This window comes from Aethalodelphis obliquidens, unplaced genomic scaffold (genome assembly GCF_003676395.1).
Source record: "Aethalodelphis obliquidens isolate GAN/ISIS:26980383/991018 unplaced genomic scaffold, ASM367639v1 scaffold24, whole genome shotgun sequence".
Classification (NCBI taxonomy): Eukaryota; Metazoa; Chordata; class Mammalia; order Artiodactyla; family Delphinidae; genus Aethalodelphis; species Aethalodelphis obliquidens.
In genome coordinates, this window is record NW_020837968.1 from 21778930 (window position 1) to 21802932 (window position 24003).

General features: G+C 40.8%; 1 protein-coding gene and 1 non-coding gene across 4 annotated transcripts in view; both read right to left on the minus strand.

Moving 5' to 3' along the window:
- The window catches only part of DRC8 (dynein regulatory complex subunit 8), a 129074-nt gene that overhangs the window by 23837 nt on the left and 81234 nt on the right, over nucleotides 1-24003 (minus strand). For all 3 annotated transcript variants that reach the window (XM_027122403.1, XM_027122402.1, XM_027122404.1), the window contains one exon: nucleotides 691-763. In XM_027122403.1, the coding sequence (XP_026978204.1) occupies nucleotides 691-763 (73 nt within the window). The remainder of the gene's footprint in view (nucleotides 1-690; nucleotides 764-24003) is intronic.
- On the minus strand, nucleotides 10483-10588 carry LOC113628688 (U6 spliceosomal RNA). Its single transcript, XR_003436182.1, has one exon. It is a non-coding gene; the product is annotated as a U6 spliceosomal RNA (small nuclear RNA).

The window sequence follows — 24003 nt, forward strand, 5'->3', positions numbered from 1 at the left end:
CGGGGCACGAACCCGTGTCCCCTGCATCGGCAGGCGGACTCTCAACCACTGAGCCACCAGGGAAGCCTGCCTCTGCCTTGTTGAACTGAAAGCTGTATTTGAAAACAGATTGGACACTTTTCTGGAAAACCAAACAGGGCATGAAGCTCTCTGGTCTTGGGCTGTTCATCACCGCTTTATGAGATAATTCCCTCCAGCAACTCATCTACACTATTACAAATAAGCATTTTCAAAATTCAGTGTCAAGGTAGTTATTATTTTATTTACTACTGCTTCTGAAAGTTAGTTATATTTCCCCAAATATATTCTGTAGTCTCTACTGCTTCTATCCCCTTTGAACTGACGTTATTTACTATATTCCTTCATCTGTCAATATTCCCTCGCATATAGTCAGTCCCCTGTGTCTACTGGCCTTTCTTCAACTAATTATAAAGTGTGTGATATCTGAAGTGAGGTCCTTGCTTGATCCATTGCATTACCTGGTCATAAACATTTCTTCAAGAGCTGATATTAATTCTTGCAGATCCTGTTGATTTGCTAATTCATATAGCTGTCCTAATGTCTTCACTACGCACATTTGGTAGTTTAGGGCATTTTTCACTTCAGGTAAGGATTTTTTTTTTTTTTAATTACAAGAAGATGGAGTCGCGCAGAGAGTCTGCTGAATGGAACTTTCTTAGCCCTACTTACCTCTGCAATCAGATCATGTAGCTCTCCTTCACTAGGGCAGCATCCTAATGACCTGATAATTGTTCCGATCTCTCTGGGGAAAAAAGCAGTCAATTGCTTTAGAATATAAACTCTGAAAAGACAAGTGCTATATTTCTCTAAATTATTTCAGAGCAGATGTAGCATAGCAAACAAAGTCATACAATAAATATTGCCTCAAGAGGATGGAAGGTACTTTCTGAGGAAAGGAAAAGGCAGACAAGTGAACCCAAGAGAGAAGAAAGAAGGATCTGTGTTGACTGGCAAGTGCAAGCCCTGCCTGGGCCCAAATCAAAAAGTTCTCGAAAAGGAAAAGAAAGGAGGGAGAAATAAGAAAAAGAAAGGTCAGCCGCTTACTGACTGGCTTTAAGTGTTAGTTAATTCTTTTGAGCCTCAGTTTCCACATCTGTAAAATGAGGATGATAATTTCTAATGTGGTGAAGTCTACATTAGTGGCAGAGAACCTAAAAGCATGAGCTCTAGTGGCAGACTGCTAGGGTTCAAACTCCAGCCCTGCAATTTGCTAGACTGGGCAGGTTAATCCCTGTGCACATAATCCTGCCTGGGAGGTAAAACCCAGTACCTCCCTTGAAATACTCAGAACTGGACTGGGAGGGGCTAAGGGCAAAGAGCCATCGTAACATAAGCACAGCTTTCGGCAGAGCAGCCACCCAGTGAATATCAGCTACTCCCCACCCCGCCCCATGGTAATTTAATTCAATTCAACAAATAGCCTAAGGAAAGCAGAATTATATTCAGCACTCCCTGGGTGCTGAGACAGAGGATTTATAATAGATTGTTAAATATTTCCACTTAAAATGATTAAAAAGTTGTGACATTTTGAATGTTAATTTCACAAATATTCACTTAACTAGAATATTTAGCTTCTTTACCATTCTGGCTAATATTGGTGGTGTTATATTTGCTGACTATTTTACTGCGAAAATATTTTAAATAAGAATTTTTAAGTTCTTCACTTAAGGAAGCTGCAGGATGAGTATCAACTTAAGAGAAAAACCTGAAGTCAGTAACTGTGGAAGACAGGATTCTCGACGTTCACTGATTGATCTGAAGGCCAGCTAAACATGTACGGTCTTCACGCCAACTCTATTTCACATCTCCCTGAGCACCTTAGGCTCAACACCTCTGCGCTGCTTTTCCTGCCCACAGCCCTCATTGAGGCAGGATCTGAACATGATGCTACTACTACACACCAAAAATATTTTATGAGATTATACTTTCTCTCTAGAAGCCCCTAAAGATGACCCATGAAACTGGCCAACACCAATGTAGTAATGTTCTTGTAACATCAGACGGGGCTATTGCATGCATTAGAACAAATAGTTAATGAGGCAGGGACAAAAAATATAATTTGAGAAGTATTCACAGATTTATCCCCTCCGTAACCTCCTAGGCCTTCTGTTCTTCGAATCAGAGAACTGCTTCAACTCCAGACGCAGAAGGACAAGAATAAAGGCTTCCTTAACTCACAGAAACAAAGGGAGGGTAAGGAAGGGAGATGGGAAAGGCCTGAACGCCCTTGCAGGTTAGAAATCTCAGGGAGGTGGGATGGGGAAAAAGAGAAATTTCAGGCCTGAGACGTGCAGTACCGTAGCTACTACCTCCATCTGGCTATGGGGCACTAGCAATGTGACTAATCCAGACTGAAATGGGCTCTAAGTAAAAAATATACATGGACTTCAAACACTTAGTGTGAAAAAAATGTAAAATATCTCATTAAAAATTTCTTATTGATTACATGTGGAAATCATAGTATTTTATACATATCAGTTAAATAAAACATATTGTTAAAATGCCCTTTCTTTTACTTCTTTAAAATATGGTTACTAGAAAATTTTAAATTATATGTGTAATACTCTTTTGATGGTACTTTTCTAGGCAATAGCGGCCATCATGTTCACACTTTGCAAAGACAAGTACAGCACATAAAGAGAACATTAGAATTACAGTGTGCTGTGTCAGCAACATAATCAATCCCCTCCTTGTGCTGCTCTGAGAAACTTTCAACCTTATTTCTTTATTTATTGGCCGCACCTCGCAGCATGTGGGATTTTAGTTCCCCGACCAGGGGTTGAACCCGCGCCCCCTGCAGTGGAAGCGTGGAGTCTTAACCACTGGACCACCAGGGAAGTCCCGCAACCATACTTAAATGAAGTCCTTTGTCGCTGACCCAGGTCTCATGTCTTCTGCCAACATCTATGAAACAGTAACAGACTAACTTACTAGCTTTCAAGGGGGATAAAAGCAAACCATAGACTTGACATGTATAAGGATGCACAGGAGAAAATCTGGGCTGGAAGCACAGATCTGGTAACAAAGCCACGGGAGTAGAAGAGCTCCTCTAGGAAGAGTATCCCGGCTGGAAGAGATGACGAGCCAGGAAGAGCTCAGAGGAGTACTTACACTGACACAATGGTCTAGTCCCCACACTAGACACAGGGAAGAGGAGCCAGGGGGTAAAAGCAGAAATTCAGGACAGGGTGGTATCATGGAAGCTAAGGAGAGAGATGGACAAATTGAGTCATCTTTGGCATCAAATGCTGCTGGGAGGTCGAGTAAGACAAGTTCTGAGAAATGTCCACTGGATTTAGTGAAGAAGGAAATCAGTTCTGATTTTTTTGTTTTTGTTTGTTTTGTTTTTGATTTTTTCGCGGTACGCGGGCCTCTCACTGTCGTGGCCTCTCCCGTTGCGGAGCACAGGCTCCGGACGCGCAGGCTCAGCAGCCATGGCTCACGGGCGCAGCCGCTCCACGGCACGTGGGATCTTCCCGGACCAGGGCATGAACCCGTGTCCCCTGCATCGGCAGGCGGACTCTCAACCACTGCACCACCACGGAAGCCCAGTTCTGATTTTTGATCAAGGATGTTTCACTTGAAAGTGGGGGAGAAATCAGATTGCACTGGGTTGAGGTAGATGGATCTATAAAGTGAAGGGAAAGAAGAGATGTCTGGAGGGGGACATGGTGTCAAGGAAGATTTTTTTTATAATTTAAGACCAGAAAAAGGTGAGCATGTTTTAATACCAATGGGAATGAGCCAGTGCAAAGTAGAAGGCTGATGAGGGCACCGTCGACTGAGCAGGTGGGCTTCCAGAGGAGGTGGGAAGGGCTGGGCCAGGTGCTTAGTGCTGTGTCCACACAGCCATCCGATCTGAGGTCCTGCCACCAGCAAGTTGCTACCTGTGAGAGGGTGGCAGGATCCTCCTTGCAGCCTTAGAAAAGTTTACTCTATCCCTCTTTCTACTTCCCTTTGAAGAACCTATCACCATCTTCTGTTCTTCTGAGTGCATCTAGCTGGATTGTCACACTCTGCCTATGCAGACCGCAGAAAACAAAGCCTAATGATGTCCTCTAAGCATCAAGAAACTTCCTTCTCTCTAGTCCTGAGACACAAAGGCCTGATGATATAAGAGAAAAGGGCAAAGACCCTTCGGCTGATGAGTTCACAGTGGCCTAAAGAACAATACAAAACTCAAGAGCTCACCTGCACACAACCATCAGGTCTGCTAGCTCACCCACCCTGCCTCCTGTGGAAAGCTAACCTCTTCCTCTGTGCTCCGGGGCTCTGGAAGCTGCGGTCAGGATCCCTTCGGCTGAACCTGGCACAGAGGAAGGCGATGCTACCCCCGCCTTCAGGCCTCGACATCTCAGCAGTACAGTGATCTTCCTTCTCCTTGTTTTTCCTAAAGACTGCATCAGCCTTGGGATCCCAGTGCAACATGAGAGAGGAGAAGGAGAGGCCAGCGAACGGCTAATGTTGACCTCTTCCTGGTCTTGGCACATGGGAAAATGGAATCTGATTAGATTTAGAAAAATACAGAAACGTGACACATCTTTGTCCTCTATTTCATATCTGTAAGCCTAGTTTGTGGCTGGGAGTGGGATATGAAGGCCTGCCTCGCCTTTGTGTGGAAAGGCAAGGTCCTCTGCCAAGAGTGAACGGGGAGGCAGGGGCTCTTATCTGCCACTCACCACCACGACCTGCCTCTCTAGGCACCCGTTTTCCAGATGGCGATCCCGGCCCTCGCTCTCACACTCTAAAGCCTGTGCTTCACTGGCTCTGCTGCATATTCTCTGTGTGCCCCTCCAGAACCCCTCTCCATGCTTCCCCTGCTCCACTCCCTGAGGGCCTAACCTCCTACTGCACTGGCTCCCTTGGCCCCAGGCTTCCGGCTGCAGCTGTCCAACTCAAGGCAGAGCATTGCAGGCTTCCGTTGCTGGGTCACATGCTGCCCAAAACGTAGGGGCTTAAACAACAATGAGTTCTTATTTTTCATAATTCTGTGGGTTGGCTGGACGGTTCCTCCACTGGTTTCCCCTGGGCTCACTCACGCAACTGTGTTTAGCAATTAATTAACCTACACATATGGTTGTTCAATATTCTATAGTCAACCATTCAAAACTGCCACTACCACCATCCTGGATTCTGGGCCCCTTAACTTCCATCCTGCCTGCTCTAATGATCCATAACCCTGAGCACCTCTAACTTTACTTTCCTGTTCCTGCAAAGCACTGCTGGAAGAAAATAATTAACAAAAAACAAAACAACCATAGCCCACTACAAATTCATGCCAGCCAGCATCGAGTGTCCTGGACGTCGCCTGACAATCCTTTCTTTCATCTCCTTTTGATTCCCTAGAAAACGCCTCCCAAAACAGCTCTTCTGAAGCCTCTCTTGCCTCAAGCTCCAAAGCACTGACTCCCTCAATCTCAGTAGAAAACCTGTCACCTCCTTCACTGAACAGATGAAAACTGCTAAGGCTGGCACCATCACCAACCCTCTGACCGCCTGCTCAGTCAGCTCAGGCTGCTCTAACAACACATCACAGACTAGGTGGCTTAAACCACAAACATTCATTTCTCATAGTTCTGGAGGCTTGAAGTCTGAGATTGAGGCACCAGCGGATTCGGGGTCTGGTGACCGCCCTCTTCCAGGCTTGCAGACAACCACCTTCTTGCTGTGTCCTCACAGGGTGGGAGGAGAGGAGAGCAGGCTCTGGTCTCCCTCTTCTTCTGGGGGCCCTGATCCCATCATGGGGGCTCCACTCTCATGACCTCACCTAAACCTAATCACCTCCCAAAGGCCCCACCTCCAAATGCCATCACATTGGGGGTTAGGGCCTCGACATATGAATATGAATTTGAGAAGGACTCAAACATCCAGTTCATACCACCACCTTCCCAGGCACTTCCCTCACACCACTTCAGAAGTATGTACATATCCCCTTCCTTACGCTCTCAGCCTTGAAGGAATACAAAGTGCTCTTCCTAACAAAGCTAACCCCTCTCAGTTTTTCTTAGTTCCAGTCTTGACTCTTATTCTTGACACACCTGCCTCTCTCACCATCTTCACTCTTTTCCTTTATTAGATGCTTCCTCTTTTGCTGTAAAACGTTCACATATCTTCCTTATCCTGAAAAAATTTCTGATAGGTGCCCTACCACCTCCAACCATTCTATTTCTCAGCTTCCTTTTGCTATCACAATACTTCTTCTAAATTACTTATCTTGCAACTGTCGATTCTATTTCCCACTCATCCACTGCACACCTAACCCCTCTGCAAAATCCTGCCATCACTGGGTCTCAACCCATCAATCAGTCCATGTCTCTCTCTCACTCCCATGTTCCCTTCCTTATCTTCATCTGACCCTCTCTTCTTCCTATAGCCCCCTTAAGTGCCCCCTGCCCAGTACCCTTATTTGCAAGATGATCTCTACTGTTAAAAGTATTACAGAAGGCTAAGAGAATAAGAAGTATCTTAGATTTGGACAAAAAGAAGACCACTGGTATCTTAATAACAGCACTTCCAGAGGAGAGAGGAAGAGAACTGCTCCCCCCGCCGCCCCCAAGAGTGCTAGTGGTAAGAAAATCTAGACCACAAGTACAGAATACAGAGTTGAGGAGGATGCCTACTGAAGAGAATGCATGTCATACCTAACAGCACAGCTCCACAACACTTACTCTGTGCCAGGCACATTCTAGCACAGTGCATATATCAACTCATTTAATCCTCATCTCACTATGAGGTAGGTACTACTATTATCTCCATTTTACAGATGAAGAAATTAAATCCCAAAGGCGTTAAAGAACTTGCCTGAAGTCACATATAGCCAATATGTTCAAGCAACGACCTCCTCAGGACTAGGGAAATCTCGGCAGCTGTGGAGAAGTCTGACAAGAGGGCTAAGTAGAGAATGGGGATGAGAACAGAAACACAATCTCTCATGATGTGAGAAAACTAGATTAATTAGCTTTCTGGCTTAGGAATGGACATCTCCTCTAAGACTCCTAGAAAGAACAGACTTCACATCTCACTCACCTCCCTTATACCACGATCATGATTCGTACGGATGTGAGAAAAAATACCTCCTCACAACAGCTCTGTGTGGTAGGTACTGCTGTTTTACAAATGAGGAAAACTGAACCACAGAAACATCAGGTACATTTCCCAAGATCCTAGTAAATAGTGGAAATGGGATTCAGACACACACAAGTTAGAATCTATACTCTTAACCCCTGCACACTGCTGTCTCTCATAAATCTCAACTGAGCATTTAGTTAGGCTTAAAGGAGAACTTCTTGACTATAACAAGGTGCTTCTAAAGAAAGCTGTGGATATGCCACCCTATGAGAGCCTTGAAGATAGATCCAGGGATCACAAACTGATGACACAAAGAACAAATGTGGCCCTCAGATAAGGCTTTGTTTAGCATAGCATTGGTTTGCTTCTTTGTTTAGAGGGGACATACATAAATATCATGAGAACTGTCCTACACTTCTGATTCACACACTTATATTACAGGCCCGCTCTACGTAGGAATCTGTGTTTATCACTCCTGGAAAATATCAACTTTGTACTGTTTAGGAATTTACCTGCAAGAAGCAGGGGAAGGAGCCAAATGGCTTCTTAAAGTTCTCCCCATGTGGTCTGACTCTAAGATTATTTTTAAAAACACAGACACACAAAACCTGTGGCTTATAAAAGAGAATGCTTTTGTTCTCAGAGGATACACACCGGAGTATTTAAGGGAAAAGGTCCCAGTGCCTACAACTTACTCTCAAAGAGTCCAGCAAAAGGAAAATAATAATAAAATGCATAAATACATACATATAAATATATACATGTACATACATATTAATGTATATGTACATATATATGGAGAAAGTGCACACAATCAAAAGCAAGTGTGGCAAAATGTTAAAAATTGGTGAATCTAAGTGAAAGTACACAAGGGTTCAGCGTACCATTTACTATTTGTCCATAAGCCTGAAGTTTTTTAAACTTCATTTCATTCTCATAATCAAAACCAAAGTAGTAAGAAATTCTGCCTTGTATAAACTATTCATAAAACAATTTGTTCTTTCATGTTATACTATTTTTACCATTTTGGCTTGAAAAGCTGATTATTAAGGATGTCTTCGCCCTCAGTTTCACAATAAAATATATTAGTTACAACATTTTTCCTCAGTATTTTAGAATTTAATATTGAAAACTTAGCAAGATGATAGATCTAAAATATTCTGTTTCATGAAGTACAAGTAGAGGTGAAGCTGGATACCAGTCTACCATTCTTTCAGGTAAAAGAAAAGCGTATGAAAAGGATGGAGCCCTTTTCATCCCTCGACCAAACAATGAGAAGGCAGCACGGGGAACTGTTCCTGCTGCTGCAGGAAAAGGGCTGGGGTTTTTTTTTTTTTTTTTTTTTTAACATCTTTATTGGAGTATAACTGATTTACAATTGTGTGTTAGTTTCTGCTGTACCACGAATAGTTTCTGCTGTACCACGAAGTGAATCAGCTATACGTATACATATATCCCCATAACCCCTCCCTCTTGCGTCTCCCTCCCACCCTCCCTATCCCACCCCTCTATAGGTGGACACAAAGCACCGAGCTGATCTCCCTGTGCTATGCGGCTACTTCCCACTAGCTATCTGTTTTATGTTTGGTAGTGTATATATATCCATGCCACACTCTCACTTCGTCCCAGCTTCCCCTTCCCCCTCCCCGTGTCCTCAAGTCCATTCTCTACATCTGTGTCTTTATTCCTGTCCTGCCCCTTGTGAGTGACCCTAACAAGCACTGGGCTCAAGCTCTCTAAAGATAAGTAGCACGTCCCAGCGGAACAGTCAGATCAGCCTCTGACCCATAAGGCAGCTCAACGGGAGGTGGCTTTCTGTGGCCATTGGTTGACTGCACCGCCCTGTAAAGGCCACAGAGAGGGTGACAGAGAAGAAAATAATGCAAAGGCAAGTGAGGTGGAGAAGGGAGGTGATGTTTAAACACTCATAGCCCCTTCCTCTCTTGTGTGCTCTTTCTTCAAATGATACCGGATGAGGTATCATATTTCAAGAGGCCTCCAGGGTTCCTAAATAGAGAGGACTGTAAAGGGAAATGACAGCAGAAGCAAAGGTAACTTGGAGCTTCTCTTTTTCTCGCAGGTCCTGAGGCACCAAAGACCAAATGATCCCCTGGGCTCCTCTCATATTATAATCCTAGTGCCAAGAACATGGGACGCAGCAGAAGGGTCAGGTGGGCTCTGAAGAACTCAAGATGGATCTGGGTGGGGCTGAGACCCTGGCCATTCTGAAGAAAACCATATTGTGAACATTCAGCCCCATGTGTTGTAAGGCTCCTAAAGGTGAGCTAAGAAAAAAAGAGAAATGCAAGAAAGAACAGAGGCCAGAAAAAGACCAGACCATTAATTTTTTAGGAAGAGAGAGGTCTGAAAAGGAAGAGATCTAAAAAGGAAAACGTAAGAAAGCACTTAAAGAGGTGAAAATATAGTTTTAGGAGGCAAGAAATAGAAACGTCAACGCTTAATGAAAATAAAAGAAAGAAGTTCAGAAATAAGAGGAAATAAGATAGTTGACAGGAACTAGAAAATGAAATAAAAATATGAAATAAGAAAGTAATTGATAGAATTATATATAATATTAAGGCTGATTAACCTATTTAACTTCTACTGAATAAGATTTTGAATCAAATGAATTGATTGAAATTTTTTTTTTTTCTTTTTTGCGGTATGCGGGCCTCTCACTGTTGTGGCCTCTCCCGTTGCGGAGTACGGGCTCCGGACGCGCAGGCTCAGCGGCCATGGCTCACGGGCCCAGCCGCTCCGTGGCATGTGGGATCTTCCCAGACCGGGACACGAACCCGTGTCCCCTGCATTGGTAGGTGGACTCGCAACCACTGTGCCACCAGGGAAGCCCAAAAATTATTTTAAACTAACCTTTTAAAATAATTTTAATATTATTAAAATTATTAAAGTACTTGAAATTATTAAAGTCACCTTTAAAAAAACTATTTAAAAAACATATTGACGTCAAAGTAGTAAAATAAAATTAAAAGTTTTTAAATTTTAATAATTTCTTCGAAAGTCTTTCTGTTAGGCTTTTGGAAGAGTAGAGAGAGAGAGAAGGCATAAACAAACTCATTTGTGTACAGGAGTGTGCATGTGGTCAACTGGTTCCTCAGGAGGAAAAGCCCTGATCAGGAGCATTTGCATCTCTATCGGTCAGTTTAAAGATGCCAATCTGACGTCACTCAAGGTGGAGCTGGGAAGAGATGCACAATAGCACACCATCACATGGCACCCTCACCATACAGGAGACATAAGTCATCTCCAGAGCATAAATAAGACAAAAACGTAGTAGAGTAATTAGGAAGTGGTAAGTTTTGAGTATTTGTTACTTTTGTTATTTTTCACTGGTAATAAAAATATTTATTTTACATTTTACATAGAACAACTTGGAAAAGTATAGAATGCTTTATAAGTTTGTGTGTCACCCTCGTGCAGGAGCCACACTAATTTCTCCATACCATTCCAATTTTAGCCTAAGTGCTGCCCACGTGAGCACATTTGCTTTTAGTGTCGTTTACTTGTAAGTTTATATAACTTATTTTTTATGAGTTAGGTTTTGACAGTGGCTTGCAGGATTCCTGAAAACTTACTCATCAGTTCTTGTGAGCTGGTACAAGTCAACATGATTTCACTCCAGCACACCACTGATCCTGTGAGTCCCAACCACGTCATTCAACAGGTCAAGTGACTTCTGCCCTGCCATTTCTAGACAGATGCATCTCCTGAACAACCAGTGCGGTTAGGACCAACTCACTTGTGTTCTACCATATACACAAACCAGAAATGAATACAACCTATGTAAAAAAAAAACAAAAAACTTTTTCTTTTGGAAAAAAAATTTTCTTCCTTTTAAATCAATTTCATGGACTTTTTTCAGTGAAGTCCGATTTTAAGGACTTCAAGTGAAACAACTGATTTTCATTTTCTCTGAAAGCCCTACCAAAATTGAGGTGTCGGTAATTTTTTTTTAATTCCATGAGGGACTTCCCTGGTGGCGCAGAGGTTAAGAATCTGCCTGCCAAGGCAGGGGACACGGGTCCGAGCCCTGGTCCAGGAAGATCCCACATGCCGTGGAGCAATTAAGCCCGTGCGCCACAACTACTGAGCCTGCACTCTAGATCCTGTGAGCCACAACTACTGAATCCCCCGCCTAGAGCCCGTGCTCCGCAACAAGAGAAGCCACTGCAATGAGAAGCCCGCCCACACAACGAAGAGTAGCCCCCTCTCGCCACAACTAGAGAAAGCCCGTGCACAGCAACGAAGACCCAACGCAGCTGAAAAAATAAATAAATACATTTATAAAAAATAAAGTCCTTATAATCTGCAGAGACATTTCTTTTATCAGAGTAGATTTCTCTTACATTGATAAGAACTGCAAACTAACTCCAAAAGCCTTTTTGGTTAAATACTGGTTTAACTTTGGTTAAGAATTTGTTTCCACAGCTGCACTATATACAGAGTAGTAGATATGGAGGTGAAATCATTTCACAACAAATGAGTCACAATAAGGTTGTCCAATAGTGGCATCATCATTTAATTTACATACGGCAATTGGACCACTTAAGATGTTTGGCCAGGGGCAGGCTGGCTCTTGGTAGGCTGCGTTTTGGTGAGTGCAGTATCATGTTCCTGACACAAGGTGGAGCCAGTGGCATTGAGCTAGGTTGTGAGTCTTCAGCTTAAGGGCAGTCTAAGGTCAAAAAGACCACAAAGTGAAAACCTGATTCAGGATAACTGCAATTCTAAGGGAGAAAAGAATAGGCAAAATATTGTACCTCCTCTATGAAATAGCTGACACTAGGCTAAGTATGAGAAAATGTTTAAAGCAATTCAAAAATGTATAAGAAGGAACAAAGAAGGATTTGAAAATGATTTTTATTTATTCAATAAATATTTTTGAACACTACTATGTGTCAGGTAGAATAGAAAACAAAACAAAGACCTTGGCCTCGTGGAAGGCATTTTTTCACAGACTAAGCTTATTCTGGCAAAGCCATGACATGAAGCTGAAATAATGCCTCATCTCCTTATTTAACAGAACTACTCTGTTCAAAGAAAGGCCTCGGGACTTCCCTGGCAGTCCAGTGGTTAAGACTTCGCGCAGCACTGTTCGCAATAGCCAAGACATGGAAACAACCTAAACGTCCAACGACAGATGAATGGATAAAGAAGATGTGATACATTTATACAACAGAATACTACTCAGTCATAAAAAGAATGAAATAATGCCATTTGCAGCAACACGGATGGACTTAGAGATTATCATAGTAAGCAAAGTAAGTCAGAAAGACAAATACCATGATATCACTTATATGTGGAATCTAAAATATGACACAAATGAACTTATCTATGAAACAGACTCACAGACATAGAGAACAGACTTGTGGTTGCCAAGGCGGAGGGGGGTGGAGGAGGAATGGATGGGAGTTTGGGATTAGCGGATGCAAATTATTATATATAGAATGGATAAACGACAAGGTCCTACTACATAGCACAGGGAACTATATTCAATATCCTATGATAAACCATAATAGAAAAGAATACGAAAAAGAATGTATATATGTATAACTGAATCACTTTACTGTGAATAAAATACTTGAATTAAAAAAAAAAAAAAAGACTCTGTGCTTCCACTGCAGGGGGCGCAGGCTCGATCCCTGGTCGGGAACTAAGATCAGGCATGCCACACAGCACAGCCAAAAAAAAGAGAAAAAAGAAAAGGTCTCTTTCTTCAAAGTTCCCTATAAGTGAGGATCATTCTTCCACTGCTAAAATATGCTTTCTGAAAACCTTCTGTTATTTCTTATAGTTTCATATGAGCTACAGTTCACAGCCTCCAAATAAGGAACTCTGGGTCTACTGTGTATTCATAAGAAAAAAGGCTCTATAAAATATTGGACATTATAGAGAGAGAAACAATAAATAAATAAGTTAATGACATCTTTACTTTTACATCTGCTATGGCTCAGACACTGCCCTAAGCACTGTGGTTACTGTCATGAATTAAATAGACTAGGTCCCTGCTCTAACCATGGAACTCACAATCTGGTAGGAGAAAGTACACACACACACACACACACACACACACACACACACAAATAAGTATGAGATAATTTTAGGCAGTGATAAATACTGTCAAGAAATCACAGACTTCCCTGGTGGTGCAGTGGTGAAGAATCCACCTGCCAATGCAGGGGACACAGGTTCGAGCCCTGGTCCGGAAAATTCCCACATGCCATGGAGCAACTAAACCCTTGCGCCACAACTACTGAGCCTGCGCTCTAGAGCCCACGAGCCATGACTACTGAGCCCATGTGCCACAACTACTGAAGCCCGCACACCCAGAGCCCATGCTCTGCAACAAGAGAAGCCACCACAATGAGAAGCCCGTGCGCCACAACGAAGACTAGCCCCCGCTCGCCACAACTAGAGAAAGCCCGCGTGCGGCAGCGAAGACCCAATGCAGCCATAAATAAATAAATAAATAAATTTATTAAAAGAAAAAAATCACCACCACCATCATCATCATCACCACCATCATCATTATCATAACTGTATTAGTTTACTAGGGCTGCCATAACACAATACCATGACTGGGTGGCTTAAAGAACAGAAATTTATTTTCTCATAGTTCTGGAGGTTAGAAGTCCAAGATCAAGGTGCTGGCCGGTTTAGTTTCCTCTGAAGCCTCTCTCCTTGCCTCGCATATACCTGTCCTCTTGTTGTGTCCTCACATGGTCTTTCCTCTGTGTGCCTGCATCCCTGGTATCTCTCTGTGTGTTCAAATTTCTTCTTGTAAGGCCACAAATCAGATTAGATTAGGGGCTGCCCTAATGCACCCATTTCAACTTAACCACTTCTTTAAAGACCTTATCTCCAAATAAGATTATATCCTGAGGTGCTGGGCCCTGGAGACATAACTTGTGGGGGAACACAATTCAGCCCATAACAAGAATAATAATTATTACTATACTCCTACTCTCACCATCATTCTCTGACCACCATTCTTGCCTGGACTGCTGCCATAGGCCTCAGGTAGTCATTCGGCTTCCGCTGTTACCAATCACCTCAACGCGTTCTTCTCACAGCAGCCAGAACAACCTTCTAAAAGTGAAAACCACAGCACGCATCTCCTCTGCTTAAGGCCCTCCAGTGGCTCTCCAATGCACTGATAATCTAAACTCACTTTCATGACCTACAAGGCTCCACTTAATTTGGCCCCTGCTGACCTTTCTGACTTGATCTTATACCACTCTCCTCACAGCTACACTGTTTTTTTTTTCGGTTTTCTCCAACACACAAACCCCTTCTCTTCATAGGGCCTTCATATTTGCTCTCCCCCAGTTCATCACATGGCTGTCTCCTAATCTTAAAGATCTTAACTCAAAAATTACCTCCAGAGAAACTCTCCCTGACCAGAATGTTTAAACTGTTCCATCCCACCTAATCACCCCTCCTTCTCTAATACATCATCCTATTTTTAATTTATAGCACATTTTATTACCTCATCCTGTTACAGCACTTATTACTATGTGAAATTATATCTATTTATCTGTTTGCTTGTATACTGTCTGTCTCTTCTTTCTAAAATACAAGTTCCATAAGGACAGAAGCCTTTCACTGCTGTATTTCAACCCTCAGAAGGAGCTCACACCTAATAGGGACTCAGTAAATATATGTTGAATAATAAATGAATACTTTTCTATACATTCACTCATTTAATTCTCACATCAATCCATATTATGATACCCACTTTAAAAATAAGGAAACTGGAACTCAGAGAAGTCACTTGACCCACCCTATAGGAACATGACTAGTATGGAGCAGAACTGGAAGCTGGTCCCCAACCTCTGACTCCTGAGATTCTGTCTCTCAGCATTCTTTGCAATAACACCTTCTTAGAACAAATCATGGTGGTTAGTGTAATTTGGGATGAAAAGTAGTGACAGAGAAAAAGACTCAGATGCAGATCTGAATCACTATGCCTTCTGCATTTTTCTCATGGATGTTTTGGTTATAACAAGGGTTTAATAAATGTTTACTAAATTAATTGACTAAAACATTTTTCATTGTTGTAAAAGGGCTAAATAATTCCAAATTCAACATGGCCAAATGGCTGCTCACTGCCCAAACAAAGCAAACAAATAAAAAGCTTAAGAGATAACACTGAAACACCATTGGGCAAACACTACAGTAATCATTGTTATGGATAAGATCAACCAATGGATGCTAAAATTAGTGGGCAGATATTGAGGAGAAATAGGATGTTTGCATGGCCTTGAAATACCTCCCCAGGATATTTACTAATTACAAAGGGGAAAATAACAACCTTATAGTGGGGAAAATCTGGCAGACACTACCTTAACCAAGAGAGCAAGGTTAACATCAGCACTGAGATATATCAACATCAAGTACCCCAGCCATGGTGCTCTGAGAAAAATACAAAATCACTTCTATGGTATTTCTCGCCAAAAACGCATTACTTCAGTCTATGCATGACAAAACATCTGACATACCCAAACTGAGGGACATTCTACAAAATCACTGAGCAATACTTTTCACAAGTATCAAGGTCATGAAAGACAGAAAGATTGAAGAACTGTCACAGAATGGAGGACCTAAAGAGATACAATAACCAAATACAACATAGGATTCTGCACTGGATCCTGGAAGAGAGAAAGGAGATTAGTAGAAAAGCTGGTACAAATCAGTAAGATCTATAGGTGGAGTTCATGGTTTTGAACAAATGTTAATTTCTTGATTTTGATAACTGTGCTATGGTTATATAAGATATGACCATTAGAAGAAGCTGGTTGAAGGATACACAGGAATACTCTGTACTATTTTTGCATTTCTGTAACTCTAAAATTAATTTCAAAATAAAATGTTTTTAAAAACATCAAAAAGATTAAATTTTAAAATAATGGCATACTAAGTTCCTTTTTTCTCTATGGGCAAAGAATGGAGATTTCTGGTTAATCAGACATTTTTAAAGAGTTACCACTTTTACATATTAGGGATATTAGCCATTTGCAATATAACATTCTCTCAAGTTGTCATTTATCTCTTGATTTTTCAATGTGTTTTTAGCTTGAAAAAAAAACTTTTAAGCAGAATGTGTCAATCTTTTTACTTCTGGATTTTATTTTGAGTCATTTTCTCTACACCAAGTTCATAAAGGAATTCATCCACATATTTTTTTAATACTTGTAAGATTTTATGTTTTACACTTAGATTTTTGTTGCATATAGACTTTACCTTGGTATACAACCTGAAGTACAGACCTAATTTTATATGTTTTTAAATGGCTATCTAGTCGTTAAGTCTATCTTTTCCCCACTTACTGGAGATGTCACCTATATCATGTATTACCTTTCCACTGGCACTTGGGACTATTTCTGAATTTTCTGTTCTATTTCATTGGTCTGTTATGCCATACTCTTTTAATTGTAAAGGATTTGTAATATGTTTTAATATCAAATAAAGCTAAATTTACCTCCTTGCTCTCCTTTATCTGCATTTTCTTGGCCATTCTACTTATCCATTTTTTCATACGAACATTAAATTCACTTGTCTAGCTCCAGAAAAGAATTTGTTGGTATTTTAACTGTGTTTATATTAAGTTTATAAGTTGATTTAGGACTACTTGACATCTTTGTGATTTCAAGTATTCCTATCCAAAAACACGGTACGTCTTTCCATTTGTTCAAGTCTATTTTTATATATTTTTCAGGTTTTCCTAATGTAGCACTGTATTTTTTTTGTTATATTTATGTCTATACATTTTAACTTTTTTGGTGCTATTGTAAATGGGTCTTACCTTTCATTATATCACCTATCTGGTCATTATTGGTATAAATGAAATCTTTTGCTTTCTGTATATTAAATTCATTTCCTACAACTTCATTAAACTTTCTTTTTCTGTGCAGTAATTTTTCCACTGATTTTTTGGGTTTTCTAGATATTTCATGATTTCATATCTGCAAATAGAGACAGTTCTCTTTCTTCTACCTTTTCTACATTCTACCATTTTGTGTCCAATACTTACGCCTCTATTACTTGTCTAACTGCTAAGATAAAGCTTCTAATACTAAATAATAATGGGGAATATGGATATTCTTATGTTGTTCCCGAATTTAATGGAAATGCTGATTGTGTGTCCTCATTAAGTAAGAAACTGGATTTTAGGCTGAGATATACATATTTCACGTTACAGAACTATTTCCTCAAAATCTATTTCATTGCGTGTGATGGCTAATTTTATGTGTCAACTTGATTGGGCTTAAGGGATGCCCAGTTGGCTGGTAAAACATTATTTCTGAGCGCATCTGTCAGGGTGTCTCCAGAATCTAGCATTTGAGTTTGTAGACCTAGTAAAGAAGATTGCCCTCCCCAACTTAAGTGGGCATCATTCAATCTGTTGAGGTCCTGAATAGAACAAAAAAGCAGAAGAAGGGCAAATCTGTTCTCTTTGCTTGAGCTGAGACATGCATCTTCTCCTGTCCTTGGACAACCATCCCCTGGCCCTCAGGCCTTCAGGCTCAGAATGAATTACACCACTGGCTTTTTGATTCTCCAGCTTGCAGATGGCAGATCATGGGACTTCCTGGCCTACATAATTACATGAGCCAATTCCTAAAATAAATCTCTTCTCTTTCTCTTTCTCTCTCTGTATTTTAAAGATATACATGTCTTTAAAATGATGAATGTGTGCTGAAGTCTGTCAAATGCCTCTTAAGTATCTATAAATATGATCCTACGCTATTTCTTCTCAGGTCTACTAATATGATGAAATACATTAATACACTCCCCAACACAGAACTATTCTTTCATTCCTGATATAAATCCCATTTTGCTTTAATATGCTATTGCATTTTGTTGCAAGTATTTTATTTATAATTCTTGTATAGATGTTCATAAGTAAGATTGTTTTATAGGGTTTTTTTAATGCAATCTTTATTAAGTTTTGGGTATCAATATGATAGTCACTTCAGTAAAAGAATTTGAAAGTTTTTTTCTTTTCTTATTTTCCAGAAGAGATTAAGTACCATTGGGAGTAAAATATTTTTAGGTTTGAAAAAATTATATGAAACCATCTGGATTTAATAAGCCTTTTTGTGAAAGAGGTCTTTTTTTAAAATTTTATTTATTTTTATTTTTGGCTGCATTGTATCTTTGTTGCTGTGCGCAGGCTTTCTCTAGTTGTGGCGAGTGGGGGCTACTCTTGGTTGCGGTGTGCGGGCTTCTCATTGCAGTGGCTTCTTTTATTGCGGAGCACAGGCTCTAGGCATGCGGGCTTCAGTAGTTGTGGCACGCAGGCTCTACAGCGCAGGCTCAGTAGTTGTGGCGCACGGGCTTAGTTGCTCTGCAGCATGTGGGATCTTCCCAGACCAGGGCTTGAACCCGTGTCCCCTGCACTGGCGATTCTTAACCACTGCACCACCAAGGAAGCCCTGAAAGAGCTCTTTGAAAACTTGCCCACTGATTCTATGTAATTTAGTGTGTTTAGATTTTCTACCATTACTGGGACCAGTTCCTCTGTTTGTTTTGTTTCACTTTTTATTTTCGGCAATTGACTTTTTTTAAAGTGTATAATTCAGCGTTTTCAGTGTATTCACAATGGTGAGCAGCCATTACCACTACTAATCCTAGAACATTTTCATCACCTCCAAAAGTATTCCCATACCCGTTAGCAGTCACTTCTCATTCTCCTCTCCCCATACCTCCTCGCCATCATTAATCTACTGTCTGTCTCTATGGACTTGCCTATCATGGACATTTCATATAAGTGTCATACAACATATGGCCTTTTTTGTCTGGCTTCTTTCACTTAGCATAATGCTTTCAAGGTTCATCCATGCTGTAGCATGTATCAGTACTTCATTCACTTTTTATGGCTGAATAATATCCATTATGTGGATATACCACATTTCCTTATCCATTCATCAGTTGATGGAAATTTGAATTGTTTCTACTTTGAGAGTATTATGAATAAAGCTGTTATGAACATTCATACACAAGTTTTTATGTGGACATATTTTTTCATTTCTCTTGGGTATATACTTAGGAATGAAATTCCTGGGTCATATGGTAGCTCTATGTTTGTATTTTTGAAGAACTACAAATCTGTTTTCTAAAGTGGCGGCACCATTCTAGATTCCCACCAGGAGAGCACGAGGGTTGCAATTTCTCCACATCCTCACCAACATTTGTTATTTTACTTTTTAAAATTATCCTAGTAGATCTGAAGTAGTATTTCATTGTGGTTTTGACTTCCAGTTCCCTAACAACTAATGATGTCTGGCACATATTTATGTGCGTATTAGCCATTAAATGTGTTCTTTGGAGAGATAGCTATTCAAATCTTTTACCAACTTTATAAATGGGTTATTTGTATTTTTATTGCGATATAAGAGTTCTTATATATTCTGGATGCTGGACCCTTATCAGATATATAATTTGCAAATATTTTCTCCCATTCTGTGGTTGTCTTTTTGTTTTCTTTATGGTGTCCACTGAAGCACAGAAGTTTTGAATTCTGATGAAATCCAACTTACCTATTTTTTCTCCCTTGGTTGCTTATGCGCCACGTGTCATATCTAAGAAACCACTGCCTAATCCTTGGTCACAAAGATTTACACCTATGTTTTCTTCCAAGCGTTTATGCTTCTTCCTCTATTTTGAGTTAAGTTTTGTATATGGTATGCTTCATTCATTTGCATGTGGATATCCAGTTGTACCAGCACCATTTGTTGCAAAGCCTATACTTTCTCCACTGAATTGACCTGCCAACTTTGTTGAAGATCAATTGACCATAAATGTAAGGATTTATTTCTAGACTCTCAACTCTGTTCCACTGATCTACATGTCTAGCCTTATGCCATATGCCAGTATCACAGAGTCTTTATTACTGTAGCTTTGAAGTAGATTTTGAAATAAGAAGTGTGAGATCAACTTCTTTTTCAAGATTGTTTTTGGCTATTCTAGGTCCCTTGCAATTCCATATGAATTTTAGGATCAGCCTGTCAATTACTGAAAGAAAAAAAAAGGCAGCTGGGATTTTGATAGGGATTGTGTTGAATCTGGTGATTAATTTGGGGAGTATTGTCATGTTGACAATATTAAGTGTTCCAATCCAGGTACACAAGACTAGGATAAGCTTTGACAAATTATATTTAACTAGAAAGTTGCCTTTTTCAGCTAGATTTTCAAATTTGCTTATAAAGTTGTACAAACCACTCTCTTATGATATTTTAAAACTTCCTCTGTTTTGATGGCTATTTCCACAAAGTCATCTGTGCATTTGTGCCTCCTTTAAAAACAAAATTGCCATTGGTTTATCTTTTTTTTAGCCTTTTACCAAAAAACAGCTTTTCATTTTATTTATTAGTTCCTACTATTTCCCTGATTTCCAGCCCCGTTAATTCTGTTTTTATCTTCTCTCATTCCTCCCTTTTGCTTTCTCTCAGTTTACCCTTTTACCCTAGCTTTTTGAGTTGAATGTCCTATTCATTTTTTTATGCCTTTATTTTTCTTGATATAGGCATTTAATGAGTTTTGATTTGGTTATATCACATAGATTCTGATGTCATTTCCATTTTCATATCTCATTTCCATTATAGTTATTTTCAAGAAGTGTTCTATTTCATGGTCCTAAAATTTCCCCTTTGACCTAAGAATTGTGTATAGACTGTAAATTTTTTCTAGGTTGAGCTCCAAATTTGGGTGTGAATGAGATCTCCCAGGAAAGGGTGTAAAGTAAAAAGATGGACAGAGATGAAACTCTGGTGGACATTAATAAGCCAAATAGAGGGATAGTTGTCCCCAAAAGGATCTAAGAAGAAGAGTCGAGTTGGAGATGTTGGATGAAAACAAAAGGTGATGTCATGGAAAACAAGGGACAAGACAATTGGTGACCTCAGGGAACACAGTTAGAATGGGAATGGGGGTGGTAGATAGAAGTCAAATTACAAACTGCATGTTGAAGAATGAACAGAGTGAAGGTTATCACTAAAGCAAACTCCTTTTTTAATTAAGATTCTTAGCCGTGGGGTAGTTTACAATAATAATGGAGGCTTTTCCATCCATAATTCTTTGTACCCTTCCCCCCAACCTAGGCAGCTAGGGCATTCCAAGTTCACTGCCTCAGGGAGAGGATAACTCAGAAGAATACAGAGTTCAGGGTGAATGCCAAAGAAAGCTTAGTTATGGAAAGGAATCATTACTTGTGAGGGTGTGGCTAAGGCACTTACACTATCCATGCCTGCCTCTGTGGAGGCAACCTTGTTTCTGCCTGGCTTTAGGCTATGTGCTCAAGAGAGCCACCAGGCCTTGTTAGCTTGGAGAGCTCTCAGCGCCAGCCCTAGGCTGCTCTTTCGCTTGCAGTCCTAACAATCGGGGCTTATTATGGACGGCTCTGTAAGGCCACCGCACAGACACGGTCATCCGAAAATTTTCCCAAGCTCTAATTAAGATTCCTTTGAGCACAGTGTGGGAATCCCTCTTGCTCCATATACCCTTGTCTATACCTGCTACTGTGAGACTTTGTAGCATTGAAATTTGGTCTTCAAGTCTCTGGTTCAAATCTGCTCAGTTTTCTGTGGGTTTTTAGCGTCCCAGGTTTTTAGCTCCCCAGGTGATTCTAATGTGCACCCCGCACTAGGAACTACTGCTGTAGTCCACATGCCAACCTACCCACCATCCTGTAGCTAATTTCCTTTCTAAAAACCCGAGTCTAGTCTTATCAATTCTCTACATTTATGGATTTATCTTGCCTACATAACTGAATCCAGTCTCCTTAGGGCAGCGAACAATCACTCACTCTCTGGCCCCTAACCCACCTTTACACGTGCATTTCCTAATAACTCCTCACAACTAGTTACATACCTTCTGCTGTATATAGACAGACGAGGCTGTACACGTTACAGAACCCAAATATTAAATAGGTTTGTCTTTAGTAAGTTTATAACTTAGGAGAGACAAGACTATAAGCTTTCAGTTAAAAATATAAATACTTCTAGAGTTAAATTAGCAAAGGAAAGCCTAAAATGAGCTCTCAAGGTTAGAAACTATTACAAAATGCATCAATAGTTTTCAGAAAAAAGTAGACATTTGAGTGCCACTTCTCAGTAATTCAAAAACTAAAATAGAAGAAGGCAATGGGTTAGGAGCTGGTGTGGCTACCATGCCTTTAAATAAACCAAGAGCTGCCTTGAATTACAGTGCTGACGGCCTGGCTTCTGGCCTGGTTTCATTACTGCATTATACAGTGGCACCTCTAAGCACTTGTTTCTGAATCCTTCAAAGACAAAAATAATGCATTCCCATGCTCCTTGGGACCCTGCTACTGTAACCGAATCTTCTCCCTTTCATAGCCACCTGAATAGAACCCACACCTGTCCAGTCTTTCTCACCTCCCCCCAGGGAAAGAACAGATTTGGACATCTTGCCTTATTATCTCTGTAGATGAAATGGATGCACTCTGTCATTCACTCTATCTAGAATACATAGAACACTCAACTTCACTGCTGCAATTAACTGCAGTTTAGACAAAGTTACTTGCTCTGTGTTCAAGGTGGAACCACTAGTTACGCCTACTGCCCTCCAAATATATTTGGGGCAATTTCAAACAATGTATCTGTTATCCATAACTTGTGATTTGTGGAAGAAGTCTTAAAGGGAGACATTCTTCATGTCATGCTTGACTGGAGTAGCAAAACAATGCTGGCTCTTCTTCTCTACCCCAGCAGCCCCCTCTGAAGGGGCCACTCCACCAACCAACTTCATTCAGCCTAGGACACAGCTTAGTAAGATACCTAGGGGCCCCAAAGCCTTCCTTGAGTTCCTGTGAAGAAAATTCAGTGAGGACAATCTGTGAGGATATGGTCACTGTTATAACAAACACCAACATCAAGTGGCATAATACTATTGTCACAGAACTGGCTTATATTAAATTCAAAATGAGTTTTCCTGATCAATAGGTGGCTTTCCTCCAAAAAATCATTCAGGGACCCAGCTCCTCCTATCTTCTGGTTCTGTCATTTTCAATACATGACTTCCAACGTCACTCTGCTTGCCTGTATCAAGCTAGAAGGGGGAAAAGCCTGAAAGATCACACGTGGAGGTTTTTATGGATCAGGCCTAGAAGTGGCACACATCACTTCCACCTACATCCCATTGGCCAAAACTCAGTCATAATTCCCAGCCCCCCCTGTATCTGCAAGAGATTCCCGGAATTATAGTTTAGTCCATGTTCAGGAAGAGAGCAAACAGAATTAGACCACCCAATCTCCACCACAGCCGACCAAAATGACATGAACCACTAGTGGCCTAATATTAGGCTTATACAACCTCATCAGGATTTGGGGGTCACCATACCAGACAGGCAATGCGGTACCTGACAGATCCACAGTCTTCCTGAGAGTTTCTTAGTGTATATATTGTTATGTCTTGTACCATTTGATCCGCCTCCTTAGGCACAGCTGCTTTAAGCAGAGATGGCTACTTAACCAAAAAATGATCTCTCTCTCTCTAGGCCTACAAAAGAGAGGCCTATGAAGTTGTCTACTGTAAGAGCACTGCTCAACAAAAGCACTCTCTACTCAATATTGACAAATAGCCAAAGCGGACTTTTCTCTCTTTTCCTTGGGAGTTTTAAAGGAAGAAAAACAGAGAGAGATACAGATGAAAGAGAGATGGAAGAGGAATAACAGAGAGACAGAAAACAGCAGAATGAGAAGGCATCAGAAGCCATGAGTAAGTAGAAGCAAAGGGACAGGAGACACACAGCGGAGGTTAAATTAGTCAGTAGCAAAGTAGGAAGGAGAATCTGGAAGACAGGGAATAGAAGTATATGAGTAAACAAAGGGGAAAGGTGTGGGGGGCACTAAATTAGGAGTTGGGGATTAACAT